General features: G+C 48.8%; 1 protein-coding gene across 3 annotated transcripts; it reads left to right on the top strand.

Moving 5' to 3' along the window:
* The first annotated feature begins 6,195 nt into the window (after positions 1 to 6,195).
* SPRY1 (sprouty RTK signaling antagonist 1) lies at positions 6,196 to 12,758 on the top strand. Of its 3 annotated transcripts, XM_071753878.1 has the most exons (4): positions 6,198 to 6,336; positions 7,041 to 7,724; positions 8,388 to 8,593; positions 10,481 to 12,758. In XM_071753878.1, exon 4 carries the CDS (start codon positions 10,536 to 10,538, stop codon positions 11,502 to 11,504), a length of 969 nt encoding a protein of 322 aa, XP_071609979.1. In that variant the 5' UTR covers positions 6,198 to 6,336; positions 7,041 to 7,724; positions 8,388 to 8,593; positions 10,481 to 10,535; the 3' UTR covers positions 11,505 to 12,758. The 3 variants fall into 3 exon arrangements, with proteins under 3 accessions (XP_071609978.1, XP_071609979.1, XP_071609980.1); XM_071753877.1 differs by lacking the exon at positions 8,388 to 8,593 and having other exon boundaries at positions 6,196 to 6,336; XM_071753879.1 differs by lacking the exons at positions 7,041 to 7,724; positions 8,388 to 8,593 and having other exon boundaries at positions 6,200 to 6,336.
* Positions 12,759 to 13,883: the final 1,125 nt, after the last annotated feature.

Genomic DNA, 13,883 nt, shown 5'->3' with positions numbered 1-13,883 from the left:
CTATCAGTTTGTGTTTGCTCTCTTGCTTACAGACACAGCAATTAATTTAATGACTGCTAATCACGTGGAGCACAGACCATAACACAGAGATATTCCTTTTCCAGGAGCTCAGGCAGTGCCTGTCGTGCACATAGATTGTATTTACTTGGATCAAAGTGGTTTGAAGCATGGTGTGTTCAGAGGCAGGGGGGAAGGTGCTGAAAGTAGTGGAATTTTTCATGATAGTGTTGTGAGCTGTGGAAAAAGCTCTTAGCACATTTCTGTCAAAAAACAAGTCTGATTGTATGAATCTACTCCTCCTGCTGAGCTTCCATCATCTTTTGCTCTGTCCTTTCCACCTCTCTCAGCCTCTTCTGGCATTGTTACCCTGCTCTGTCCCATTCCCTGCCTGGAGGGATGGCTTTCCTCTACACAGCTCTGTGGAGGAGCAAGTAGTGCTGAAAATGCTGCTGGTGTGTTTCACATGGTGTGTTTCACATGGTGTGTTTCACATGGTATGTTTCACCAGCAAACATCTAGTACAGGGACATCCATAAGCTGCTCCTGAGGCATCCTTTCTGGTAAAGCCAGGAGAATAGCAGTGTGATGGAGCACTGGGTGAGAAGATTGAGGTTTGACTTTTCTGCTTTTATTTGCTTCTGACCAGACCTTGCTTCTGATGAAGGATACGAAGTTCCCCTCAGGGAAAGCAAATGATGGAAAATTCTACTGCAAAAAGTTATATAATGTGTTTGGTTTTACGAAGCAGGACGCAATTCAACTTACAGAAAACACTGAGTGTGCTTTAAATGGGCTTTTCAAAAGTCCATAGAAAAGCTTCCTCCCTGCTTATAGTCCAGGGAATCGAAGGCTGTCTGTTAAAATCTCATTTAAATGCCTTTTTGTTGGTAAAGTGGAATCAAGAACATGACATAGATGTGAAAGTTCTCGACAGAAGCTGCTCCAGCTGTGGAGGGAACCTAAACTTAGTTGTTGACACTGTTCTTGAGAACGACAAGAGAGATTGTGTTCATTACACCAACCCCATCATTCTTGCTAAAAGCAGTCTCAGGTTTCCACATATATTTTCAAATCAAATTAGAAACGCTGCTCCTTGGGCTGACAGTGACGGATTGCACAACTCAATAAATAGTAGGCTTTCCTAGAGATGTACTAATACCCGAGAGGTAATCCTACATGGAACCATGTATTTAAATTAGCAGAGCTTTACCTCTTCCTCTGATAATGCAGTCCACACCTGGGGAGTGGCCACTTCTCAAACAGAAGTGGGAAAGTTTTGTTCCTCGGTTGCTTTTGAAGCTAAATGCTATTACTCAGTCATGGTGGATTTCCTCTGGCTGGGTCTTTGTCAGCTGTAATTAAAGCAGCCACCTCCTTTCACTCAGCTCTCAGCACAGGCTCACGCAGCCAGACCTACACTACTTGATCCCACCAGGAAAATCTTTGTAGCTCTACCATTTGCTACCTAGCAGAATAAAGCGAGAAAAATGGAAAAATGGGCTTACTGGCCTTAAAAAAAAACTAGAACCCACTTAATCTCATACAGTTGCAGAAATTAAATTACACAGGTTGCCCTGACCTACTGAATCAGCATAGCCTTCATTTTAATGTATGTCACAGTTTTCTTATTTCAACTTCATGCTAAAAATGCAGTGGAATAACTGGGGAGCCATGGATTTTGTGCCAAAATCAAGGAATCTGTCGCATTACAAAACCGTAATTCATTTTGGAATGAGCTGTCTTGAAGGAGAGAAGTGAGAACAGCCCCACTGAGTGCATTCTGGTTTTGTATCCTCAGCCACAGAGCTGGGCTCTGGTATTCAAGGCTCAGACTGGGGGGGCTGGGGTTTGCACAGCTGCTCAAGCTCATCTGCGGATGGAAATCCTGGTAAAATCTTCAGCATTCAGTCTGATACCAGGCCTGCAAGTGAGAGGGATGTTGAAGGAGACACCCAAATTATTACTCTTATAATTGACTAATACTTTTATAATGGGGCTTTGCAGTGATGGAGATTTTTGCAGTCTCTGACAGTAAATGAAAATCGCTGAGACAGGATAGAGATGTGAAGAAATGTGCACGGCTCTAAATTATATGAAAAAAAAGATCTTTTAACACTTAACACTCTTCTTGGATTCACAGAGCCTTGTTTCTTTCTCCTTAGTGATATTAAACCTGGGAAATAGATCTATTTTGATAATATAGTTAAACACAGAAATGCTCTCCTATCGGAGAAAACTGAAATAAACCAGAGCTGCTTCTAATTGCTGTGCAAGGAATCATGTCTCAGTGGATAGGAATTGGCAGTTTGCTTAGTGCTAAGACAGGAAAAAAATGAGTTGCAGATAATGTAATTTACAATAGATGTGAATAAATTATTACCTGTATTAAGGAATAAAAGGCAAATGGCCATTTTCCTTTTTCACAAAGCTTTTTGTACAGGAAGATGAAGCAATATTAGCTAATTTGCTAAGAGAGTTACAAATGCATATGAAGTAATGAAGACATCCTGGGTACCTGAGCAGAGTGTCTTGTATAAACCCCAGAAGTACAGCAGCTGAGCATGGAGTCTACAGAGACAGTTCTCAGAAGAAGAAATAAACTTGATCAGAAAACGAACAGGTGTGGATCTCTGAAGGGGAAATATGAATGCACTGGTTGCCTGTATGGCAAGTGAGTAGTGAGAAATGAATGGACATGCTGTGGCCTGCCCTTAGAGAGTGAAGTGATGCCTCTTTTTAGGTGCCTTCACTGGTGGGTTGTCTTTCCTACAGCTTTTCTTCAGTGCTAGTTGTCTTTAATGGCATTTTTGACAGCAAATACTCTTGCTATTCTTCATAGCAAAAAGAAGATAGTATTAAAAACTACCATTGAGGACTGCCAAAAAATCATTATAGATTTTAACAAAGTCACAGCCTTCCCAGAGTCTCTCAGTAGTCCCTGCTTACCAATTGGCCTATCAGTGGTTTAAAGGTATCTGATGTGTGTCCCTGACCTGACCACCCTGTCCTGTGTCTCCAGCTGCTCCCTCTGCTCAGGAGGGCACTTGGGGAAATGCTGATTTCTCTGATAGGGTGCAAGAGGTGGGGAAGCATGTTCTCAAATTCTCAACTTATTCTACAGACCTCTGAATCCTCTTTCCTGTTAATTTGTGCCAAATTTGGGCACAGACCAAAGCCTTAGCCCTGTGGCGTCTCCCCAGTCCTTGGTGTCAGGTTCATGGAGCAGATTCATGCTGAGGTTCATCCCTTTGTTCTCAAGGGTTTGCCTGGCTGCTGTTTTACTGTCACTGCTGCCCGTAAGAAAAACTGATGCTATCTTCTGAAGAGGAAAGTCAGGACCCTATTGCAGGTGAGGGTTTCCTGAGGGCCTCTCCCCAGCCTCTGCAGTGGCACAGAGTACATGTACATGGCTGCACCTCTCTGGGGATCCCCAAGAATGGTCCTTGCACCAAGGCTGAAGAAATCCCCAGCTTCTGGTGTCTCTGATCTCAGGTAAAGGTCAACCTGTCTGCTGGAAAGTGTGGTCAGAAATGCTGCCTCACATCATCCTTCACTGTCTCTTCCTTCCCCTGAAATGAGTCGCAGTCCCTTCACTGCAGTACCTCTGGTTTTTCCTTCAGCTCTTTGGAAAAGCTTTATTTCATCACATGAAATCTCTGATTTTCAATGATTTTCAAGAGGTTGTCCACAACACTTAAAATAACAGCAACGTTCAACAGCTGTTGACGGATTTTGTTGGTTTTTTTTTTTTTAATATCTATAGGCCTACTAGTGTAAGTGTTAGAAGTTCACTGCTCTGCTGGGCTTATCCCAACACACACATATTTGCACTGAGGATTTCCATGGCTCTCTGAGCATGCCATGGGCCCTGAGCCTTCCACCACCCTAACACCTCCTAACACCTGCCCAGTCCCACCTAGTGCCATGTCAAACATTGCCAAGGCAGAAGCCTTCCAGGAGCTGCAGATCCCAGCTGCTTCTTCCAGATCTGTGCAGTATTAGCTCTCCATGGGTGGTGAGAGAAATACATGGCTTACACATTCTACAGGTAAGACTGTAAGAATGTGCAACAATTTCATTTATAATTTCATTATAAATGCTAATGTCTGGGTTGTTTTTTTGTTTTGTTTTGTTTAAAGAACTTTTGAATTCCTGTATAACTTTAGAAGTGTTGTTACAGCTGTGAGGGTTGGCTATTAACTGACAAATAACTGGTGTAAAGGTAAACACTTTCTCTGCTGAGCTTTCTCAAAGGCATATTGGCTGAGGATTGTTATCACCACAGAATATGAGTGACGGGAACAGTAAATATCAAACACTTCAAGTACAGGCTGTTTGTACCTTGTCCCATGTGAAATGATGCTGTGCTGATAGGGAGTTCTTGGTTTTCATGGATGAAGCCACCTTGTGCTGCTTAGGAGGAAGGAAGTGCCAGTGCCTGGGACTGAGTATGTGTCCTCCTTCTCAAATGGGCCTTAGCGGGGGTGAGGAGATGCCACTTAGGGGTGACATACACTGCTACTCCCAGGTGAGGTGCAAGAAAGGAGTGTTACTCATTACTGACAGTGCCAGGATCACAGTTTATCCAGTTCAACTTTACAGAAGTCATGTTCGCTACCTAGAAAGGTCAATCAAGTGACCTACACATGCAAGTTGCTTCTGGGTTTGGATTAGGAAGAAAAGCAAACAAAACCCAGCAACTGACTCTACTTTATTCTGTGCAACACATTTCCCAGCATCCTGAAGCTTGCGTGAGGGAGGAACAGCAGATGGCTGCAGAAGGTGGAGATGATCTGCAGTAGAAAAGCGGAAGCAGGGATTGAATCACAGCTATCATCAGCTATCATTCAGTCTCTTGAATTTAAATCTGGAAGGTTTTTCAGAAGGATTAACTTTGGGCATAGAGGACTGATCTCTCTCAACTTCTTTTGCTGTCAGTGGGAAAGGCAGGCACCCTTAGATGACAATTTGGAGATGGAAGATAACTTGGTTGCATTGGATTGCTGTCTGTGTGTCAATCCTCAAATTAAGGATGTGCCAGGATATAGTCATAAGGTGTGTCAATCCTCTTCCAAGTTGCCAATTTATTCTCCCCAGTTTTAGCTTTCCTTTTTCTAACAAAAGCTTCTCACTGCTGTCATTTCCAAGAAAAATCTAACAGGATGACTTCTGTGACACATGGGCGTGTTTGCTTGGGTCTGCAGAGAGTTTTCTGATATAGCTCTAGGGTTTCCCCTTGTTTCAGTGAAGTTATTTTGGGTGCCAAGTGATAGTAAACTGCTGCCAATACTCTCAATTGTTTTTACTGACCCCTTTAAACCCAGCATTGTGTATCTAAAACCAAGCCTGGCATAATTTCTTCCTAACATGTACTCTCTTTCATGCACTCTTTAAAACTGTTCCTCCTTGTCCTATACATCTTCTTGTAAAAAGTGCCTCCCCAGCCTTCCTGTAGCCCCTGGAAGGTGCTCTGAGGTCTCCCTGGAGCCTCCTCTTTTCCAGATGGAACAACCCCAGCACTCTCAGCCTGTAGCTCCGGCCCTCCCGCCATCTTCGTGGCCCTCGTCTGAAATAGCTCCAGCAGCTCCACGTCCTTCTGGCCTTGGGGACCCCAGAACAGGACACAAAACAGATGAAGCAATTCCAGCGGGCTGTACCCTGCTTGGAAGATGATGATGCCAAACCCCCTCCTCAGCCTCTCCCTCACCCTAGCCAGGGGAGCGCTGCAGAACAAGTTCCTTCTCCCATCAGCTGGTACCTCAGACACGCGTGTCCTTCCCCTCCCACCCCACCCCCCCCGTGGGCCCTGCTGTCACCTCAGGCCCTGTGCGGGGACCCCTCCCGCCACTCCCGCACCCCGCATCCCCGCATCCCCGCACCCCGCCAGGCGCCCCCTGCCGGCCGTGGGGCGGCCCCGCCGCCGGGGGAGCCGCTGCCCAGAGCCGGGACCGGGATCCGGGGGTCCGGGATCCGCCACCCGCGGGACGGCGAGAGGCGGGTTCGGTCTCACAGACACCGGCACCCCGGCGGGCCCGTGACCGGTGTGAGTGTGAGTGCGTGTGCGTGTGCGGGGAGGCGGCTGCAGGGCGGGCGGGTGCTGGCGGTGAAATCCATGCCGGGATTTCGGTGTCGCCGCGCAGTGACACATTGACATCACGGGGGCGCGGCCGGGCGGCGGGCGGGGGCTGCGGGGCTGAAAGGCGGCGGAGCGGGGCCGGAGTCACTCCGGAACGGCGGCGGGACGGCGCGGAGCGGGGCTGCAGACACTGTCCGGGCTGGACTCCGCGCCGGGGCCGCCAATGTGCCTCGGGGAGCAGGCGCTCACCTTCCCCTTAGGTAAGCCCGGGCAGCGCTCGCCGCTCCTCTCCCAGCCCCCCGCACCCCCCGCCGGATCAGGTGCGGACGGGCAGCGAGGGGCTCCGCCGCAGCCGGAGGAGGAGGGCGAGGGGCTGGGAGGTGGCAGGGGTGAGATTGGCCGGCGCGGTGTGAGGGAGGTGCGGGCGGGAGGAGAGCTGCCCGGGCTGCGTCCCGCTCCTCCCCGCCGCTGGGATCGGGGGGTTCGGCGGGGGAGCCGCTGCCCGGCTGGGCTGCGGGCGGGGGAGCCGGGACGCTCGACTTCCAGCCTGACCAGTCACGATTTGCTGGTAATTATAACACTTCCAGTTCGGCAATTGTTTTGCCGAACGTGGGGGAGTCTCGCTTGCCTGCTGGAGCCTTGTTTGATCCTCTCGGAATACCGAGGAAGCTCCGGAGACTTCCGTGCAAGATTTCTGTGTCTAGGGCTGCCTTACAGTGCCGTTTATCTCCCTGACGTGCTGCCCGTGCTCCGAGCCTGTCAGTCAGCCTCCAGCAGCAACAGCAAGCACATGGCAATTTGCAGAGAGCTCGCAGAGCCATTACACTCTGCCTCTCGCTTCGTTTGCAACTTGCTGAAGTGTGCCTTGAATCAAGTGCCTCTTCGTGATTACTTTAAAAAAAAAAACCCAAACCTACAAAAAAACAACAGAACCCAAAACCAAACAAAAACTCTCTTGCACTAGGGATTGTGGTTGCACTTTGCCAGAAGGGACCTGCTGCGAAGACCATGCGGTGAAGCCGAGCGCCGGACCTGGCTCCGCTGCTGTGCACTCATCCCCCCGTCCCCCCAGCCTGGAGGGATCGCCCGGGACTGCAAAGGGAAATATCAACCTGAGCAGGAGCCTCGCGTTCCTTGCGTGTTCCTGGGAGACCTTCTTCTTCTTCGCCGGCGCTGCCCGGCCCCACTCCCCGCCGCAGCCTGCAGCTGGCTGAACACTACTCGCGATAAACCCTGTGCGGAAAAGGGGCTTGATTTTTTTTGTTTCCCCCGTCACCTCCAGACCCGGAGAGTCGCGGCCGAAGGAAAGCGCTTCTTCTGCCCCCCACCACCCCCGCCATCCCGCGGGCACGGAGGGGTCTGGCTCCGCCGAGGAGCGAGCTGGGGAAAGGCTGAATGCCGGCCCCCGAGAGAGGAAGGCTGCGGCAGGCAGCCCAGCTGGATTTTCCTCCCCTCGCCGACGAGTAGGACGTGGAGATCGGGCGAGGAGGGCTTTGCAGGGACGAGGAGTGCATCCCGCCTGCTAGCCCCCACCCCGCGGGGCTGGGGAGAGCGCGGAGCCGGGCCCGCAGCCCCCCGCCCCCCTGCCCTGCGGGGCTGCCGCCTCCTGCCCGCTGGATTTGCCATTGGTGGCGATTCCTTGAAAGAAGTAAGTTGGGGGGAAGGACGCTCGTCGTGTTCTGTGCATCGGAGCTCAGGCGGGGGTTGGGGGCGGTGCAGCCCCTCTGGCTCGCACAGCCGCGGCGAGCAGGTGCCGGCCAGGGGTACCGCAGCCCCCTGGCACCCTCCCAAAACAGAAAATAAAATAAAAGCCCGCTGGGGTTGGGCTTCCGCGGGTGGGCCCTGCGGATGAGGTGCGGGAGCAGCCGCGGTCTTGAGAGAACCGGAGATCCGAGGGGAGCTGTGTGGTGCTTGGGGGGGGGGTGTGTGGAGAGCACCGCGGTGGGCTGAAAACGAGCATAACTTCAAAAACAATCAAAAAGCAAAAAAACATCAAACAGCCAAAGGCAGCCTCACAGGCGGCTCCTTCGGCAGGGTGGGGGCTGCAGGCCGGGTGTATTGGGGGTCTGCCGGCGGCCCCAGGGACTGGGTGGCGGGGGAATCCCCAGCGCTGCAGGGGCTGCTCGCCGGGCGCTGCCGCTTTAAATGCCGGGGAGTCCGCCCTCCCGGGGCAGCGCTGACCGCGGGCCCTACCCTGCAGAAGGGGGAGGGAGGGGGGGGAGGAAAAAAAAAAAATCCACCCTTGTTTTCATTCATAACTTTTTTTTTTTTTCCTCCCTTTTTTCCCCTCCTCTTCCTTCCGCCCCGTCAGCGCCGCGCTGTGCTCCGCTCCGCGCCCCGGGGCGCAGAGGGCGCCGCTCCGCCGCCTGCCCGGGGCTGCCCGCGGAGCCGCGGTGGGGAGCGGGCGGGGGTTTTCGAGCCGGGTGGGGAAAAGGGGGAGGAAGGAATCGGTGAAGCTGGGGGGGGAGCAGCGCTGACACTGGCTGCGGAAGCATGAGGTCTCCCGCCGTCACTGCTGTATGTTATTTTGTTATTTTATTATTTTATTATTTTATAAGCCGGGAGGCTGGGGAGGGGGCGACTTTAAAAGTTGTTTGCACGGGGGCTGGGGTGGTTTGTTGGGCTCTGCCTGCTCGGCAGCTGGTCGTGTCAGTCTGCGTGTGCCGTGGTGGTGGTGTTGCACTTTCCCCCCAAAGATGGCACTGGATGTCCTTTGCATTTTCTCGGGATATTGTTTTTCATTCCCTGGGGAGCCCAGCTCCTGGTTGGTGCAGCTGTAAATCTTTCCCTTTTCGCATTCATTCACCCTTGGTCTGTTGAGGATTTATATTCGGTGCTTGTGGAGAAGGCAGCTTGCTATGTGGGGTGAAATAGAACTAAGCAAACCTGTTTGCTGTTGAGGTGGGTTTTTTGTGGGTTTTTTTGGTTTGTTTTACTCTCTTCATCTAGCAACCCTAAAGCCCCCACAGGGTGACATTATGTGTAAAATGAAATCTCTGCTGGATGAGCACAAGAACTTTGTGTCCTGGCAGAAGCTGTCACCATTTGTTAGTGGTACAAGCAACAAAGATGCTTTAACTACCTGTGAGAAGAAACCTTTGCTGCTCTTCTCCATCCCTGTGCTCCCGTGACACTGTGCCACTTTCTCTCCTGGGTGGCAACAGCTCAGTGCTGGCTGTGGTCTGGGGAGGCAAGGCAACCTCTTTCTCACGAATATTGGATGTGTTTTGCAAATGCTTGATAGCACTTGGCTGTCTCCTCTTCCAGGTAACAAACGTGTATGACATTTCAGGGGAGGGAGGCATGCAGTGAAGGGGGACTTTTGCCTCAGCTGTCAGTAAAGCAGTTTACTTTTTTTTGTTCTCTGTGTAAATGTGGCATTTAGATACTTGTCTGAATTCTTACAGAGGTACAGAACTGTCACTGCATTTTTCTCCATCCTGCAATCCTTGTGTCGATAGCTGGGTGGAGTGAAACAGAATGAAAATGTGCAACATTTATTTAAAAGCTAAACTGGAAGATGTCTTTATTTGAGAAGGTTTTAATCTGTTTGTCTTGTGAAAATGGATTTGTGCTTTGATTGTTTTGAGGTTGTTGTGGGTTGTCTTGTTTTCTTGTCGTTTGCATTTCACATTCTTATGAATCTGTACATACTTTTTTTCTGACAGCTTCTCTTAGCCTTTTCTACCCCGTCTTCTCTCACACCCTGGCCTGTGGTCAGAAAATACTTGAAAAGGGGCTGTTGGCACCCCTGCTTTAATTTTATAGGCAGCATGTAAGATTTGTAGGCTGAGTTACTCTCTTATAGAAAATGTCCTGGCGGCTTGCCAGTACTTAGTTTGAGACTCTGTAACACTCCTACTTCACTTCAAAAAGGAGATTTTCCAAAGGCATAGGAAGCAAATTGTTGAGCTTTCTGATGCTGCACGTTCAGACAGAATAGTGAGATTTGTGCATGTTCTTTACCCTGCCATGGAAGCACGGTAGTGTTCTTGCCTGTTTCCAACTTAGTTTTGGGGACGTTCAGAATTTCTGTTGCTAGTTAGACAGATGTTAAGCAACAAGTGAGAAGCACTTTCTGTGGCTTGCCAAGTAAGCATGCAGGTTAATGCTGCATTTTTTATTTTTTTTTTAATGGCATGGGGTCTCCTTTGCATTCCTCATCTATGATGCCATACCCAGACTCTCCCTGTTACTGGACTTTGGCCAGATCCTCATCGTTGTTGTAATCCCCCGCTGAAAGAGATCCGCACCAGGTGGCTGGGGCAATCTGTGGTTTGCCGGATCATTTCTGTTTGCAAAAAGTATCCCATTCTTTATTCCTCCTTGATCTTGTCTTAAGTGTGTATATATGTACACATGCGGTGTTTATTTATACCTTCTGTCCTTCTCTTTTTCTTTTAGGGTTTCAGATGCATGCCAGGTTCCCACTGAATGCCAGAAGTGGAGATCACTACAGATGGAGCCCCAAAGTCCACATGGCAGCGGTGGTTCACTAGCAGTGGTGATTCAGCAGCCCTCTTTGGACAGCCGGCAGCGACTGGACTATGAAAGAGAGAGCCAGCCAACCACTATCTTGTCACTGGACCAGATCAAGGCCATCAGGGGTAGCAACGAATACACCGAAGGTCCATCTGTGGTGAAAAAACCCGGGCCGCGGACAGCACCGAGGCAGGAGAAGCATGAGAGGACTCACGAAATCATACCAATTAATGTGAATAATAATTACGAACACAGACCCAGCCACGTGGGGCACGTGGCACATCAGCATAACACGAGGGCTCCCGTGCTGAGCAGATCCACCAGCACGGGGAGCGCCGCCAGCTCCGGGAGCAGCGGCAGCAGCGCGTCCTCCGAGCAGGGGCTGCTGGGGCGGTCGCCCCCATCCCGGCCGGGCTCCGGCCACAGGTCCGAGCGGACAATCCGGACGCAGCCCAAGCAGTCGTCCCTGGTTGCAGATGATCTGAAGGGTCCTTTGAAAGAGGACCCGACGCAGCACAAGTTCATCTGCGAACAGTGTGGGAAGTGCAAGTGCGGGGAGTGCACGGCCCCGCGGGCGCTGCCCTCCTGCCTGGCCTGCAACCGGCAGTGCCTCTGCTCGGCAGAGAGCATGGTGGAGTACGGCACCTGCATGTGCTTGGTCAAAGGGATCTTCTACCACTGCTCCAACGACGATGAAGGGGACTCTTACGCGGATAATCCCTGCTCCTGCTCCCAGTCACACTGCTGTTCTAGGTACCTGTGCATGGGAGCCATGTCCTTGCTTCTGCCCTGCCTGCTCTGCTACCCTCCTGCCAAGGGATGCCTGAAACTCTGCCGAGGCTGTTACGACCGCGTCCATCGTCCGGGCTGCAGGTGTAAGAACTCAAACACGGTCTATTGTAAACTGGAGAGCTGCCCCTCCCGGGGTCAGGGCAAGCCCTCATGATTTTTGGAGGGAGGTTTACTTCCTCCAACTTCAGTTTTTCAGGTTGTAGCTGATTATTTTCCTGTTCTGTTTTTTTCTCCTCTCCCCCGTTTCTGGAGGAGGCTGTTCTTGTGCTTTCCTTTCTTTCTCCCTCAACTTCACACACATAAGTTCTTCCTGTTGCTTTCCTGCTGACTCGGATGAGTGTGGAGTGTTTTACGTAGCTGTTGCTGCTCTTTGGTAAGTGTGGACCTGGTATCTGCACCTGCCACTCCCCTAGGCAGGGTCTTTTGAGTCTGTAACTGAACCACTCCTGAAAGAGGCTGCGAGAGCTTGCTGGGCTCTCGCAGCTTCTTGCTCTGTGGATATCTTCCCAAAGATGCTTTTCATTCTCAGCAATTTTATTTTTGTTTTTTCTTAACCCTCCGGGTACCAAGGAAGAGTAACTTTCATGACTGAGCTGGATTGTGAAATAACATCCTGTCTGTGTTCTTGCTGGAGAGGGATATAAAAAAAAAGGCTTTACCAATTGAAAGGCCTGACTCTTCTATAAGCAGCCACCTTTTTTGTGTGTGTGTATTTTTTTTTTTTCCCTGCTCTTCTCTTTTCTCTTTTTTTTCTTGTGGAACATTCTCAGTCCTGAGAATTATCCTGCCTGCTTTTTTTTTTTTTTTTTTACATTTTCAGTGTAACTTCAGTTTTTGCTATGGTATGTAGATCTTCACATTGGAGACATTATGGCTGCAGCATACTCACTTGTTTCTTTTTCTGTCAGATCTTTGAAGGATATTTCTCACTCTACCCTCCTATTCCTGTTTTTATAGTCTATCAGTATCAGTTGGTATTAAAGTTGGTGGTGTTCATATATCCAAACAGTCTTTGGGTGTCATTGAGTCACCTAAACGTTCTTGAATCCTTGAACTTCCTTGTGGTCCTTTGGTTTAGTGAATTTAGCTCTGCTCTGTACTTTATAATTTTATTCTGTCCCTGTTTTATTGCCTTAGCCACAAATTGTGGTCCTTTTTGTATATTTTATGTATAAACCACAAAGTTGAATCCCAACTATTTTTAAGACAAAAGTCTGTTAAAACTTTTTTTATTGTAAAGAATATTTATTATGTGAATCTCTATTATTTTATGATATTTATTGCAAAAGACTTTGAAAATGTACTCATGTCTGAATATAACAAAATATCAATACTTAACGAAATAAGGATGACACGAAGAAAGTACATATGTTAACTATAATGCAGAAAATATATTAATTAATGAAAATGGCTCTGGAGTTCTTTTGTTACAATGGCAGGTTTTGAGCTACATACAGGTATTGCTGGGTTGTTGGGGTTTCTCCTCCTTGCAGTCTGTCAGGTAGCAAGTATCCTCCTGTTGATGCTTCAAAACCACTAGTCTGTGCTCTAGTTTAGTTTACCTCATTTTAAGTTTGCCAACTATATATTAAGTAAGTTTTCACTATGGGATATTTAATACACTTGAATGTATACGTTGTGCTTAACAGTGCCAAGAAGCTCAGGCCCTATTTATTTACCAAAGCATTTGAAAATACAGTTTTGGAGGAGGAAATCATAACTTCAGGCTTTTTTGTTTCCTGAAGAAGACCAAATTAACATGTACTCCTATTCTAAATTTTCCTACTCGGGGCCTCTTGGCTGGTTAAATTGTACAGCAGCTGAAGTGATGAACCTACCAAGCTCAAACCTAAGTAAAAAGCAAGAGGCAGGATTAAAAATACTGGTTGTGTTGCTGTAGTTTGCAAACTGTGAAATTTTTGGTGTGAGTGTTTGTGCCTATGTCTGCAGCTCGTTTGGGTTCGTTACAGGTTTTCCTGTAAGTTTTCCCAGTAACAACTGACTGTTTTCTGTCTTTAAATTAAAGGCCCTTAGGGGTGACCCAAGTGTCACAGTTGCTCGTGGCCATTTAACACATACTCAAGGAAAAAGCTTTTCATTGAGAGCGAGTGAGGAAACTTCATTCTTCTGTTTATGTGGGCCTAACATCACCATTCTTCTAAAGTCAAAAGTTTATTAAATGGATGTTGGGAGTAAGTGGTTCTAGAGAAGCTCCACTTTAAGAAGACAGTAATAACTTGACAAATAAGTCCTATCTTGATTTTGAAGTCCTGCTGCTCTGAATTGCCATACTCAAGCTGTTCTGCCTCCTAGCATGCTGATGATTTGAATAAGCTCGACTTTTGTATTTAACTCCATCAAAGCTGGGCCATATAATGAGCTGACCAGAAAGTTGCATTCTTTATTAAATGGCATTGATCTTTATTAAATGGCATCTGTGAGGTATGAAGAGAAACTACCCTCTGGATGTGTCTGGGAGCATATTGTTGGTAATACTGCTCTCCCAGCCTCAGTGAGACAGAACTGACAGGCT

This window comes from Heliangelus exortis, chromosome 10, assembly GCF_036169615.1.
Source record: "Heliangelus exortis chromosome 10, bHelExo1.hap1, whole genome shotgun sequence".
In the NCBI taxonomy this organism is placed as follows: domain Eukaryota; kingdom Metazoa; phylum Chordata; class Aves; order Apodiformes; family Trochilidae; genus Heliangelus; species Heliangelus exortis.
The sequence above is the reverse complement of the archived record's forward strand: the minus strand, read 5'-3'. Positions and strand labels throughout refer to the sequence as shown.